The sequence below is a fragment of the Macaca thibetana genome, chromosome 5 (genome assembly GCF_024542745.1).
Source record: "Macaca thibetana thibetana isolate TM-01 chromosome 5, ASM2454274v1, whole genome shotgun sequence".
Taxonomy (NCBI): Eukaryota; Metazoa; Chordata; class Mammalia; order Primates; family Cercopithecidae; genus Macaca; species Macaca thibetana.
In genome coordinates, this window is record NC_065582.1 from 64,237,529 (window position 1) to 64,253,242 (window position 15,714).

Below are 15,714 nucleotides of genomic sequence, written 5' to 3' on the forward strand. Positions count from 1 at the left end.
AATAATAAAGGCATAAAATAGAGATACATCTTTAGATATTTTTATTATTAAAGAAAAAAATAATTTGGCTAGGAAACCTAAAGTACAAGCAGCAAGTAAGTGAGTTGTGGATTGCTGATCAGAGGAAAATTACCTCTTGATAGTAATCTCTTTTTTAACATTTTTATGTTACATTTCAAGAAGTAATGTTCTTTGGAAAGGAGCACACATGCTTAACCTTAATTATTGGGCAATAAAAGTAGTCAACATATCCTAGAAATTTCATAAATCACTGCACTACTAAGTTTCCCAAATTCAGAGACACGCTCGAACTACCTCATCAGCATCCATGGCTGTCAGCTGCATAATCTTAGAGCCATCGCCAATGTTCTCCTCTACAGTGAGATCCAGCATGTCGGTTGGAAATACTGGTGGATTGTCATTGATATCCTGAAGTGTTATTTCTACCTACAAAGAAAATGGAAACAATGTGTGAATGACTCCCACGTGTCTGCAAAATACCAATTAAAGTGACTGCCAGGAATCCATGCAATTAAGACTGCCGAAATGAATCAGAACCTTTGCATCTAACATCCAAACAACAGAAACTACTCCTAGGAAAAAACTGTGAAATCTTTACAGGAAAACATAAAGTCGAAATAAAAATCGTCTGTCTTGTTGATAAGTAACTGATTTTAAATAGTGGCCATGGAGTTTATACTAGAAAAGGTCCACTGGTTAACTGCCATTTTAATCCCAGGATTTGCACATCACTATGGAACCGCCAAGGCTCAGCACTGTCTGTCATTCAACCATTAAATACTGTCTGACACACAGAGGAGGTGGTGTAAAATTTCTTGCCAAAATGTTTACATATTGGCAACCAATGTCTGGGGGAAATAAAGAAGTTCACATGTTGTTTAAGAATCACTCAGAATTTCCCCCTTTAAAGTCCACCTTCAACCTTTAGGGGAAGAAAAATACATCTTTTCTTTCTTTTTCCACTCATATCAGCACTTTCTCTTTGCAACTAAAGCTAAGCCATCATTTCTTTCAGGTGTCGTGTGGATATAGGTTGCAAATATTAACAGCTTTGTTTAAAAGACCCTAGCCAGAGTTATTTGTTTCCTCACCTAAGAAAAAATGTTTAGAAGAAAGGATCTGTGAAGTCTAAAATAATAACATCAAACTCTGTATTTTCTCTTTTGAGTTAGGTGCTAATAGTTCAAGTTCTGGTAAGAAAAGGGGAAAGACAGCTGCTAATAAAACTGAAGTCTTCCCAGTTGGATAACAAAATTAAGTCATGGAGAAAAACCCACCCATCCATTTAGCTAGGATATAACCAGGGCGTGTTTTTCATAGGATAAAGTGTCATCTTTTATAGTTATGCTATAAAAACTCCATCAGTGATGAGTGATGAGGATGAATCTGAAGGAAGTGGGGAGAGCAAAATAATTCTGATTTCTCCTTTCCCAGGAAGAATGGAAGCTATGGGAAAGGGAGAGGCAGTAAGTAGGACTGTCATCATTCTCTGAAAAGGAATGAATGGGAAATATACGAGAGCTAGACAAATAAATAAATAAGCAATTGATAAAAATAGAAAACCCCAGAAAACAATGTATAAAATTAAGTACTAAATAATTTTTATACCTCTAGTTCCACCTTTTAGTAGAAGAGTGGATCATAAAACAAATGGCTCAAATGAGTCCAGAGAATGGTGAAGACAGGCAAGTCTCAGCAGTTAGAAATCTGACACTTGTGATTTTGGCTAGCAACAATTGTGGACACCATTTCCTTTAAGGAAATACCCACAATGACTAAAACTGCAGCCTGTAAGATGCATTTCCAACTTCCTTGCAGGGATGTAAATATCATGGGTTTTAGAATCAGAGAGACCAGACTTCAAATTCCTGTCTGACACTTATTAGCTGGATGAACTCGGGCACTTAATTTCTCTTAGCCTCAGTACATCCTTTTAAAATTAGTATAATAATATATGTCCTAGAGTATTTTATGAAGACTAAACCTTGATGATATAGGTAAAGAAAATGCTTAACACAATTTCTGGCACAGAGGGAAGTATTCCATAAAATATCAAGATCTTGGTTTTCAAGCTATTAGGACAGATCCGGAAGCTTCTTAGAACCAGAGAAAGGCTTTGAGAAAAGGTATTATAGAAATCAGAATTCTAGTCTCACATACAGGTTCAACTGGTACACACTGAATGTACATTGAGTTTTCATGTGGGTAGAGTTTTGAAATACACACATATACATACACACATATATATATACACACACACATGTATATACATATATATAATTAATGTTCTTCAGGAATTACTAAATATCTTCATTTTATACACGTACATTTTTGTATATATATGCAGAGTCCTTAAAACTAGAAAAACTGACAAATAAAAGGTAACTGAATGCCTCATAATTCAACTCTGAACTTTTAGATTCACAGAATTTAAAAAAAAATTCTAAATTGTCTTTCATCCGTAATCTTATGACTTTATTGGGAAAGCAACAAGCCACCCTTGTGCGTGCTTGGGGTGTGTGTGTGTGTGTGTGTGTGTGTGTGCATGCTTGCGTGTGCATGTGTGATTTTGTAAATGTCTTTGTGAAAAAATGTACGTGTTTATGTAACTATGTGTGTGTGTGTGTGTGTGTGTAAATGTGTGCTTGTAAGTGTGTATGTGCAGGAAAGAACATTAAATTGAGAGTAAGGAGGGTCTAGATTGACACCAATTAAATATGACCATCAAAGGTACATCAGGAAACAGAGTTACACACTAGAAACAAGTTGTGTGTACCTAAAAGATGTCTCATTGTAACTGGTGGGCCCATTCTATATTTTAATAGTTTTAATAAAATAATAAACATACCTGACATTGTTTTAGGTTATATGTGTGTGTACATACATACACACCTACACACACATATATACACCTAAAAACCTCAGCAGAGCCCTATGACCTAAGAACTAATTATCTCCCATTTGAGAGATGAGTTAATGAAAGTCCAGTGGTAAGGAACTACCTAGTGTCACAGAGCTAATCAGTCAGTAAGTTTTCTTTACTGCTATGCACACCTGTTGCTCTCGTTTGTGTGTTCAAAAAACATAATGAATCATGTTTTTAAAATATATGCTACAGCTATACAAATATATTTTCATAAATGTGTATTTCATTGACATCTGGAATCTGGATCACTTACATAAGAACTAACTAGCTATATGATCATGGGTAAGCTAATTAATCTCTCTCTGTCAAAATTTTTTTAAAAACTAGACTACGTGATCATTACATAGTGCTCTAGAAGTCTTTGATCCTGTATGCGCTGTGAGATTTTGGTTATTTCAGATATGGAAAAGTCTTTCTTTTTGCTTTAGTAGAGACAGTAAATTTAGTTAAATATTATTGAGTTCAAAACTACACCTTTTTGAATGAATCTATATAGACCAGTTGTATATACAGATCTAGACCATTTCATCATCATTATATTCTGATACGTGCAAAGTTTATATTTTTAGTAAGAATTCCATAGGTCATTTATTAAACAAAGCAGGCTATCCTCTTTCCCAAAACTAGTGTCATCTTGCCATTCTAAAAGTGAATAATGGCTGGGCACGGTGGCTCATGCCTGTAATCCCAACACTTTGGGAAGCCTAGGCAGGGGAATCACCTGAGGTCAGGACCAGCCTGAGTTCAAGACCAGCCTGGCCAACATGGCAAAACCCCATCACTACTGAAAATACAAAAATTAGCCAGGCGTAGTGGCGGGCGCCTGTAGTTCCAGCTTATCAGGAGGCTGAGACAGGAGAATCGCTTGAACCCGGGAGGCAGAGGTTGCAGTGGACCGACATGGCGCCACTGCACTCCAGCCTCAGCTGCCGAGTGATACTCTGTCTCACAAAAGAATAAAAAAGAAAAGTGAATAACTTCATATTCCATTTCTTGAAAATCTAGATATTTTTCCTTAATTGCCCATTCCCTTTTCTCTACTCCACAGTTCCTTAGATATAACTGAAAAGCTTTCAGCATGGCTTGGCAAAGTTCTCTCAGTAGCCTGGAGTTTTAATTATCCAGGAGAGAAGATCTGAACTCATTAGCATAGATAAGTGTTATCCTGCCATTTCTTCACTTACCCAGATCCTTAGTGCCATGGTTCTATCTACCAAGAATTGCAAGATTCTGAACCCATTTACATGTGATGTGGTCACTAAATATAACATTTATTCATTGAATATTTTAGAATCTGTCACATAACGAGTATGTGTTAGTCACCAAAATATACAAAAGAAAATAAGACATGTCACCATTCTTTGCAGAAAATAGGTGATGTACTTTAACAGCAATATTTACAAACGGAAGCAGTCATCCCTGGGAAAATACACTGTTGACATCTTGATTCCAGAAGTCTGTCTTCCACACTATGAATGTTCTTTAAATTGCCTTGTTTCTTGCCATTGGCTGTTACTAGTTCTCTTGATGATTCTAAATCCTAACATGTGCTTGGTTCACTCTGAGATCTGACACCAACCATTACTATGCCTTCTTTAGATTAAGGTTTGGTGTGATTTATTTTAAAATGTTATATAAAACACAATAATTGAACATTAGAAGTTTAAAGAAAATATCAGGAAGCAATAACTACATTTTTATAATTCTTAAAACCGTTTTATTTCTATACAATTTAGATCACTTTAAATAATGTAGACAGTGGCTATTAGTGGTTTAGTTTAAAATTCCAAGATCTTAAAATAGTCTACAATATTATTTCTAAACTAAAAAAGCATATGTTGTAAAAATTAAAGGACAAACCAAATATCACTACATAATTATGCTTTCAGTGTCAGCATTGCCCCTCCTAGTGTTTTACATTTATCTTTGCTTTTGTTTAGACTGGAGGTAAAATAATTTCATTCAAATAAACATTTTGCAAAAACACAAATCACATTTCAAACTCAGAAGTTTCTCTTCATGAGTGGCTACATTTTGAATAAAAACAAAACAAAATCTGGCAATAGCTTTTATAATTGAAGTTCAGAACAACTTAAGGTATCAATTCTGAAAGTTCGTAAAAACTGACCTTTAAAGACGAAAGATTCATGACCCTGTTAAGATAAGGCCCTTTCATGTTTCACGCATGCCTACCAAATGTTAACCTTTGTGCTTAGATATTTGGTCCTTTAAAAATGTGTGTGGTTTCACCTGCTACAATTAGAAGAAATGTACTTGGTAGCTCTGCGTTTGACGTACAATAAAGACCTCAGCTGCAGCTAATGGTTGAGCCACAGGTATCATCCACTGCCACTACCATTGTTATCATTTAGGTAGCTTCACAAGAATGACTTTCTTGACTGAGTCACCTGAGCCCTGAGCACTGAAACTCTGGTAAATGAAATAATTTTATTTAGAGACAAACACATGACCGAGATTAAAGGAGCTAATAACCAATTAGTTCACAAATGGTCTGTCTTTTGGTAATTAAAAATTTCTAATTTTAAATTAGAAATATGCCTTTAAATATTGTTACCAAATTACTTTATGCCGAAGGAATAAAATCCCTGGTATTCAGCTTGCTGAAGAATCAAGTGGATATTTTAAAACTAAAAAATATTTCTGTGGGAATAGTGCATAAAATAATATAATACTTTTCTCTTTCATTTTTTTCTGTAATATGCAGTCTATCATTTTATTTTGCTCTACATCAAGAATGATATTATACATGGGGATTAATGTTTTAAATGTTTAGGCATACAATTACATCACTAAGGAACAATCATTACCTAACAATAGCTAATATCAGACCATTATATATTTGTGGATCTAACTATAAAACACGCTATTTCTCTGATTCAAATTGATATTATGAAAGTAGAAGATTATATTCAAGTTAAAGGAAATGACTAAAATAGCAAAGTCCATCATGAGCATATTCCCCAGTTAATAAACTGATAATTGCATGGTGGTTACCACCTCAACCACAATTCTAAACATATTATTAAACGAATATCCTCTCTGCAACTTAAATCAAATGGTTCTTAATGAATGAGATAAAAAAATCTAAACATATTTTAATTCACAACCTTCCTGCAATCTACATAAAATGGTTCTCAAATAAAGAAGAAAAACAATCTTTTGTTTTCTTTTGGAAGACTGTAGGATTTGTAGTACCGTGAAAGTTCAGAAATTCATTCATTTGCAAGTCAATACATTAATACTTTTTGTAGGAATCTTAAATATCATCAAGTCCATTTCCGTTCCATTTCCGTTATTTTACAGAGTCAAAATTAAGGCACTGAAATGTCAAGTGATTTATCTAAGAAAAACAATGTTAGGTTTCCTACTCCAGGGCACTGATTTTTCCAGAGTTGTGGAGAGAGCCAGGGCTGTGGAGCAAGTTGAATCATGTGCCTAAGACACAATGCCTCTGATCTTTGCACAGAGAGAATGATCTTTCGTATAAATATGCATTTGATGTCAACAAGAAAATAATTTCTGATGAAAATAATATTTGATGGGCTACTTTAAAAAACATTTTATTCACTTCTTGCCTATTTTTAGGTTCTTTTATATTCATATTAAGATAAAATAATCTGTGAGAGTTTGTCTTATCAATGCCGCTGGAAAACTATTAGACATTCAGCAGGAAGACAATAGGTATGTATTACAAATAAAGAAACTAAGTTAAATTCTCTGTAAATACCAGTGAAAGTGATTGCTATTAAAATGTATACAAAAAGCTGTTTCTTTTTCTTAAAAGTTGCAACATATAAATACTCATTTTCAGAATGGCTTACATCTAAATAGTTGGCAGGGTAAACAGAAAGTGCACAAACTATAAAATAGTAAGACCTGATGAATCAAGGCAAATGGTGCTTAATTTTTTGTTTTGTTTAGTGGCAAAAATAATTATTTACTTTACTGACTTTTTGGATTTGTCGAACTGACACTTCAAAATTAATTGTCTCATGTAATATTGTCACTTAAAGCACATAAATTATGACAAACTTTGCACTAAAAATAATGTTTAGACTTCACAAGGGTCATCTCTAAAGATGTTAAGAAAATTTCATCAAGATTGCTTTTAAATATAAGCAATTAACAGTTTTGTCAGAAATATTTATTTCAATAATAGTATTTTGTAGCTCTGATTTAAATTTACATATTACAGAAATAGGTAATTATAAATATCTTCAGGATACTGAAGATCATTTATATTCCTTAAATTAGAGACTTCTACATTCTGAGATTCCAAGAGCAATAATGTGTCCTGCTCATTCTGACAACTTATCCATGTCTAGCATGTAACTTCTCCTCTAGAGATATTTCTGTTTTTAAGGAAATCCAGGTCATTTTTACATTTTTATTAGAGTCCCATATTCAGCAAATGTAATAATAACATAGACACTCTACTGCCATATAAAGAATGTATTAATCAAAGTTGTCGACTATCACAATGATATTTTAAAGCAATTCAATCCTATTGATTTCCTAGTTTTTGTGTGTCCCACATGCTATCATATATAATTTTTATGTTATTAAATAATATTTTATGATAATTCAATAACTACTCATAATAATGACTATTTTTTCCTTTTAAAAAAAAAAAACATTTCTTCTAAATAAGAAAAAGGGGATATATGTGCAGAATGTATAGGTTTGTTGCATAGGTATACATGTGCCATGGTGGTTTGCTGCACTGATTGACTCAACCTCTAAGTTCCCTCCCCTCAACTCCCACCGCCCCCAACAAGCCTTGATGTGTGTTGTTCCTTTCTCTGTGTACAAGTGTTCTCATTGTTCAACTCCCACTTATGAGAGAGAACATGCAGTACATGGTTTTCTGTTCCTGCGTTAGTTTGCTGAGGATGATGGCTTCCAGCTTCACCCATTTCCCTGCAAAGAACATGATCTCATTCCTTTTTATGGCTGCATAGTATTCCATGGTGTATACGTACGACATTTTCTTTGTCTAGTCTATCATTGATGGGCATTTGGGTTGGATCCATTTCTTTGCTATCGTAAATAGAGCTGCAATAAGCATACATGTGCATGTGTCTTTATAGTAGAATGATTTATATTCCTTTGGGTATATATCCAGTAATGGGATTTCTGGGTCAAATGGTACTTCTGGTTCTAGATCCTTGAGGAATTGCCATTGTCTTCCACAATGGTCGAACTTATTTACATTCCCCCCAACAGTGTAAAAGTGTTCTTATTTCTCCACAGCCTCACCAGCATCTATTGTTTCCTGACTTTTTAATAATCGCCATTTGGATTGGCATGAGATGGTATCTCAATGTGGTTTTGATTTGCATTTCTCTGATGATCAGTGATGTTGAGCTTTTTTTCATATGTTTGTTGGCCACGTAAATGTCTTCTTTTGAAAAGTGAATCATGACTTAAAATTTTAAAAACTTCAGAAAAAAATATCTTTAATATATTTTGTTCAGAATATCTCCCACTTAGGAGATTGGAATAAAAAGGTCCTACACAGTGCCTATCACTGCTTCAAAAACTGCTACACTAAACACCATGAAAGGCACTACTAAACCTGGAAGAATAACTGAGCTAATTCAAATGTGTATTGCCCTTTATAAGTCTGTCATCTCAATAACATTTTGCTAAATGATGCCTCAGTTTATGTGGTGTAGGTACTACTGAAATTAAGCAAGGAAAAAGTGTAATCTTACACTCAAAACAATTTTTATTCACCAGAGTGAAACAAGATGCTGGAGGCCTACCATTTACTTTTCTGTATGGCATCTCAAGTGAGGAGTTGAAATTGAAAGCAAATTCACCAAATTGAAACCCACACCAATATCAGTACAACCATCACGCCTCAGCTTTCGCTTCCTTTGGCCCTGAAAAGGAAAACTCCACCTTTCCTGCCTGAGATGAGTGTAGAGTGTGGAATATGAGTTTACCCACAATGCAGTGAGAGGCTCAGTGCTGGGGGACAACTCAGTATGACTGCATCGGGGTGATGTGTGCAAAGGAACACTCTATGACCCGACCTTAAACATGAGAATCAAGTATAGAGTTAAATTTAGTCATTAGGAACAACAACAACAAAAAATTCAATGCCTACTTGTACTGTAGTTGATGGGTTTAGGCTCTAAATACTTCCATTTCTTAACAACAATAGAGAGCTGTATTGTCACGAAAGGATGGTGCCAGAGTCTGCATATTTCCTTTAAGTTTGTTCTTCATTTTTTTCCCTATTTTGGGTGACCACTGGGAATTCTACTGCCATAAGTCTGGGTGAAATGTTTCACGACATCCAGAACACTTCATCATGTAGCAGAGCCAAAATCTATTATGGTTTGCAAGTGACTCATATTTCAGTTATGAGAATGCCCTAACAAAGAACGGTTTGCATTTAAATGTTCTAAATGTCAGGAATGTAATGTTTGGACTATGTAGGTATGCAAGGCCTGATCTTACTCCATGAACGATGCTTTCAAGTATTTATTTGTTTATGATGTATAATCAACTTTGTTCAAACTTGTGGTAACTCTAATAATAGTTTACTATCTCATCTTGATGGTATTACTGAAAGCTTGAAATCGAAATGTTAAAAAAAATGGGAGAAATCAAACTTTGGAGGAAAGACCTACCATCTCATTCTGTGAAAGACTGGCCGGGGCAATGTGGGACTTACTAAGGAAAACTGATAGGACCACTACCACCTGTATGAATGAACCATAACTACTAGAAAACACAAATCTGTTGCAGGCCCAAACTCTACTTAAGTTTCAGAAATTATCATAAAGTAAGTATGTATTTGGTACATTTTATTTTTAGAACTAGAAGAAAAAAATAAGTAAGCATTGTATTTTACTAGAAAATGAGTATTTAAATATTATAATGCATACTAAAGGCAATTTTATTATATTGTTTCACAGGAAACACTTTAGTACAAGAAACATGATACAATGGTAATACTTGATGAAGTAACATACAATATGGGAATTGGAATACTTCTGTTTTTAAGATTATAGGCTATTGAGCATTTTTTGTCATGTAAAAGTTTATACTTTAAATGTAAATAATATTATATCTATTTAGATATCTGAGCATTCATATCACATAAAAGTATCTAAGTATTCTGGAATATTAGGAATGAAGGAAGCATATACATTTTAGATTCTCTTTAGTTTCATTTTTTAAGCAAAGTAAAATTAATCATAATGAGTTTTAAAACTGAATGGACTTCTCATATAAGCTACATGTATATAACTGTGACCAATTATATTTCTCAAACAAAAGCAATTACATTAATCTGTCACCACTAAAACTCTTCTAACAGTCAGCAGCACATGTTCCTGGGATTTTGATGTATTTCTTACTAGGAAGAAATGTGTATGAATAACAGGCAGGCTTGGAGAGTAGCCAGGAGTGACAAGAATGGCTAGAAGTGTGGATAACACATAGTTAACTCCATTCTTAAAACAAAATGCTTTCCATAACTCACTAAATGTGTGGTGACATAATAAAAAGCTAGTTTTGTTGTGCTTTCAATACTGTTCAAATTAGAACCAAATAAGGATTTCTTTTAAGGCACAGGCAACCATGTGTAACCACTTCAATTTTTCCTGAAATCAATACTGCATAATTTCTGCATTTTAACAAATTCTTAAGGACGTTCAAAAGTAAATGCAGGATAAAAGATCAAGTTAAAATATGTGTGGTTGCATAAGAAACTTACGGAAATTTTTATACTACCCTTCAAAACAAACACCCTGCAAAAGCATCCTGTAGTGTATGTTTCAATAGATGTTAATCTGAGTGTGGTAAACACATATCAAAGGGAAATTTTAGTATAAAACAAACAAACAAAAAATGCCACTAAATTTTTTCTTCTCTTTTTTTGCCTAATGTATACTGGATACTATGAAATAAAGGCTTCCATTAAAACTACTGAAAAATAAAGAAGTGGTTTGATTTCTATTCAAGGTGCAAGCTATGGCAGACTTAATTAATGGTCCCAATACCCCTCCCCATAAACAACTCTGCAGTCCCTCCCACTAAAGGTGGGATTTCTCTCCTTGCCTTTTTGGGGCTCTTTCATAACATTTTCATTGGACAATAGACTGACTATAAAAATAGCACAAAAAGCAGCTTAAAATACACTTATTCTTTTTTACCTCTGCCATGGTCACTAGAACAATATGTTTCTGCTAGCCCACTACTACCAGAAAGACTACAGATACTGAGTAGAGGAATCTCAGCTGAAAGGTGTTTACACTGAAGCCAAGCTTCCTAGTTGAGTCCAACCTAGAGAAGCCCAATTGCAGTTATCCAACAATGCATGAAGTTAAACGTGAATTTTTGTAGGCCTTTGAGATTTTTATGACTCTTTATTATGTAACATTATTCTGGCAATAGCTAACAGATACAACAGCCAGAACAATGAATTCATTAACTGGTTATTTTACTTTGTTTTAATGTTATAAATAATTACTGGTCTAACATGAGAGGCACAGAGAAGAATAAAAAGCTAACGTATACTGATCTGTGGTATGCCTTGTACTGAGAGTTTTATTTCTCTGAATCTGTTAATACTTTTCCTACCCTATATAGCTACCCATTCTCACTTACCATGCCATACTGCTATCTGTCAGAAGGAACAACTCGAAATAAGACATATTAAGTTCTTCCTCCCCCTCCAACAATCCAAAGATTAGAGGAGTGGTGGGAATACATGATCCAAGAGGAACAAATCATAGATTGGGGTGAGTTCATCAGATTGTGTGTTTTTTTTTTAATAGAAAATTTGAACAAACAAAAACACAGAGAACACTACAAGAACACAATAATGGCACAAGTACAATAAGAAACAATGCAGCCCCCACAATAACATGGTCTCCATCTTTAGTGGTTTTCTAGAACCCACACGAGACTTGGCTATAGTTCTTTTATGGAATGACTGAAATGTCAAAATAATCCCTCTTCTTCATTTCACCTTTGCATAGTAGTCTTCACCTTTGCAGACATTTCTACTATTTGATGCAAAAGACACTTTTGACTCATAGCTATGCTATTCTATTTCGTTTGGTTAATAGTCTATAACAGGGGTCTCCAACCCCTGGGCACAGACTGGTACTGGTTTGTGGCCTGTTAGGAACCAGGCCCAGAGCAGGAGGTGAGGGGCGGACAAGTGAGCATTACTGCCTGAGCTCTGCCTCCTGTCAGATCAGCTGCAGCATTAGATTCTCAAAGAGGGTGGACCCCATGTGAACTGTGCATGCGAAGGATCTAGGTTGCGTGCTCTTTATGAGAATCTAATGCCTGATGGCCTGAGGTGGAACACTTTCATCCCAAAACCACCCTCCCACCCAGTCTGTGGAAAAATGTCTTTCACCAAATTGGCCCCTGCTGCCAAAAGTTTGGGGACCGCTGGTCTCTAATATTTATATGTCCTTCTATCTTTTAAACAGCTATCTCAAACTATAAAATTAAAGTCTCTTTCTAGAGTCTTGTGTTCTGTTTCTACTTCAAAACAACAACAAATTTAATTTCTATGAAACAGCTTTAGCTCACCAATAAACAGTAATGAATACAATTTTTATGTGATATAAAATGTAAAGTGTATGTTCTAAAAAATTCAACTTATCAAAATAAATTTTTTGGAAGTGCATTGTTCTTTAATTCTATTTAGAAATCCTATCTTTATAAACTCAGGGCCGGGTGCAGTAGCTCACACCTATAATCCCAGCACTTTGGGAGGCCAAGGCAGGTGGATTACTTGAAGTCAGGAGTTTGAGACCAGCCAGGCCAACATGATGAAACTCCATCTCTACTAAAAATATAAAAATTAGCCAGGTGTGTGCCTGTAATCCCAGTTACTCAGAAGGCTGAAGTAGGAGAATCCCTTGAACCCGGGAGGCGGAGATGGCAGTGAACCAAGACAGTGCCACTGCACTCAAGCCTGGGCAACAGAGTGAGATTTTGCCTCAAACAAAACAAAACAAAACAAAACAAAACAAAACTCAGAAAGCCTGCTGCTTTTCTAAGGTTCAAACAGTGAAACATTTAGATCAGTTTCTAATATAATGTCTAGCGTACAGAAGGCATTTAATGTACATTTATTCAATGATGTAAAAACCAGTATGTCCATTGCACTAGTACATTTTATTGTTACACACACACAAATGAAGAAGTGAGTGAACCACCAACTATTACACTTACTTTGAGTAATGAAAGTCCGAAGAATTATCCACTGATGACCATCAGAGTTAAAACTAATTAACAGGAGGAAATTTTTTAATATGAAAAATAAAGAAATAAATGACAAAATAAATTTTCTTTAATAAGATGTTTCAGCATAAAAGGCTGTTTTATATTTTACATTGTCAAAACCACAGTACCAACATTTTTAGTGGAATAAGAGTATGACAAAAAGCTGAACGAAAAGCTGAATATATTTTTTTTAAATTAACTTTTGAGAAGTCTGAACAACTATGGAAATGTAGAAAGAAAATAATGTGCGAAATCAGATAAAACATCTGTACACTTATAAAAGATTTGAAGTTAGACTCTAGAGTAATGGAAAAAGCCATCAATTATAAATACCGACTACAACTTACCATCTCCATGAAATAATACAGTTTGATGATTTTTTCTAATACTCTCTCACTCTTCCTCAACTTATGACTATATAAATATGATTATCTATAATTTCAAAGTATCCTATGACATCAAAGGATACTTTGATTTCAGTTTTCAAATAAAGGTATGTTCTATGGAAAAACACTGGAAAAATAAAACAGATGGCACTTCATCACTCATTCTGCTTTTTCCAAGATAAAGTAAGGCAGTTAACTACTTGATGTTATCATTGAAACATGCTTTTAAATATGCACACTAAAATTTAATTTAAGGAATCAATATCTGAATTTTGTGTGAGGATGACCAAGAAGTTTCTAAAATTGGCAGGGCATATTGGCTCATGCCTGTAATCCCAGCACTTTGGGAGGCGGAGGCCAGTAGATCACCTGAGGTCAGGAATTTGAGACCAGTCTGGCCAACATGGTGAAACCTCATCTCTACTAAAAATGTGAAAAATTAGCCAGGTGCAGTGGAGGAAGCCTGTAGTTCCAGCTACTCAGGAGGCTGAGGCAGAAGAATCACTTGAACCTGGGAGGCAGAGGTTGCAGTGAGCGGAGATCATGCTATTGCACTGCAGCCTGGGCATCAAAAGCAAAACTCCGTCTCAAAAAAAAAAAAAAAAAAAAAAAAAAAAAAAAAAAGACGTTTCTAAAATTAGTTATTCAAAGATCAAATATTGTCATTCCTTAGTAAAAATTATTTTGTTACTGAGCAGTGTTAAACTTACTTGTTGAAAAGTCGTATCAAAAAATCCATTAATGAATCCAACAAACATTCATTGATATCTTACTAGAGCTCAGGCCCTTTGCTTGTTGCTTAGGATACAAAATACCCAGGTGTTCCCATTTGCTGTCTAGTAGAAGCACAGTCACGTAAACCAAAATTACACTACATGTTGCTGTAAGTAAAAAATTATGGAGAGTCTAAAGGAAAAGTACAAGTGATAAAAGACTGGAAATTTAGACTTCATCACAATTTAAACCTTTTTTGCTTTAAAGGACATTATTAAATGAAAGAAAACCTCACAGAATGGAAGAAAATATTTGCAAACCATATATCTGAAAGGGACTTATATCCAAAATATATAAAGAACTAATACAATTCAATAATAAAAAATAAATAACCCAATTTAAAATGGGCAAAGAATTTGAATATACAATCCTCCAAAGAAAATGTGAGAACAGTTAAAAAACACATAAAAAGATGTTAAATTCATTAGTCAACTGAGATATGAAAATTAAAAATACAATAAAGTGTCACACATAAAAATGGCTATATTAAAAACAACAGATAATAACAAGTGTTGGTGAGTATATAAAAAAATTGAAACACTCATATGTTGTTGGTGAGAATATAAGATGGTGCAACCACTTTGGAAAATACTTTGGCAGTTCCTCAATATGTTAAATATAGCTATCACAGGACTTGTAATTCCAGTCATAGGAATTCTACCATAGAGAAATGAAACATGTTTGCACAAAAACTTGTACACAAATGTTCAGAGCAGCATTATTTATAATATTCAAAAGGTGAAAACAACCCAAATGTCCATCAGCTGATGCATGACTACACAAAATGTGATATATTCACACAATGGAACCATATTCAGCAGTAAAAAAAAATAAAGTCACATTAGTACAGTTTATAGTATCCCCCTTATGCTCAATGAAATATGTCAGTCTGATAGGGCAGTGACAATGATAGACTTTTTCATTCTGGTTATTCCAATAATTTTATCACATTTTGCTTAATAAAAAGGATTTCCACGGACTTGTTTTAAAGATCATAATAGGCTTTTTTTTTTTTTTTTTTTTAAAGAGGTACCTCTTAAGAGTGGAAATGAGAAGCTGAACTGATTGAGCTTTCAGTCCCTTCTAAATCTGAGTCTAGAATTTCATGATATAGTTTAACACCAGGTACTGGAAAACCATATTTCATTGCACTTGTCTTTATCACGTTTCACAGATATTTGCATATTGTTACAAATTAGAGGTCTGTGACATCCCCTGCATCGAGCAAGTTTCTATCAGCATCATTTTTCTAGTAGCATGTGCTCCCTTTGTGTCTCTGTGTCACATTTTGGTAATTCTTACAATATGTCAAACTTT

The 15,714-nt window shown here is 34.3% G+C and overlaps 1 protein-coding gene across 2 annotated transcripts in view; it reads right to left on the bottom strand.

Annotated features, from left to right (window-relative positions):
• FAT4 (FAT atypical cadherin 4) overlaps positions 1 to 15,714 on the bottom strand; it is a 187,427-nt gene that overhangs the window by 97,428 nt on the left and 74,285 nt on the right. For both annotated transcript variants that reach the window (XM_050792369.1, XM_050792368.1), the window contains exon 3: positions 316 to 447. In XM_050792369.1, the coding sequence (XP_050648326.1) occupies positions 316 to 447 (132 nt within the window). The remainder of the gene's footprint in view (positions 1 to 315; positions 448 to 15,714) is intronic.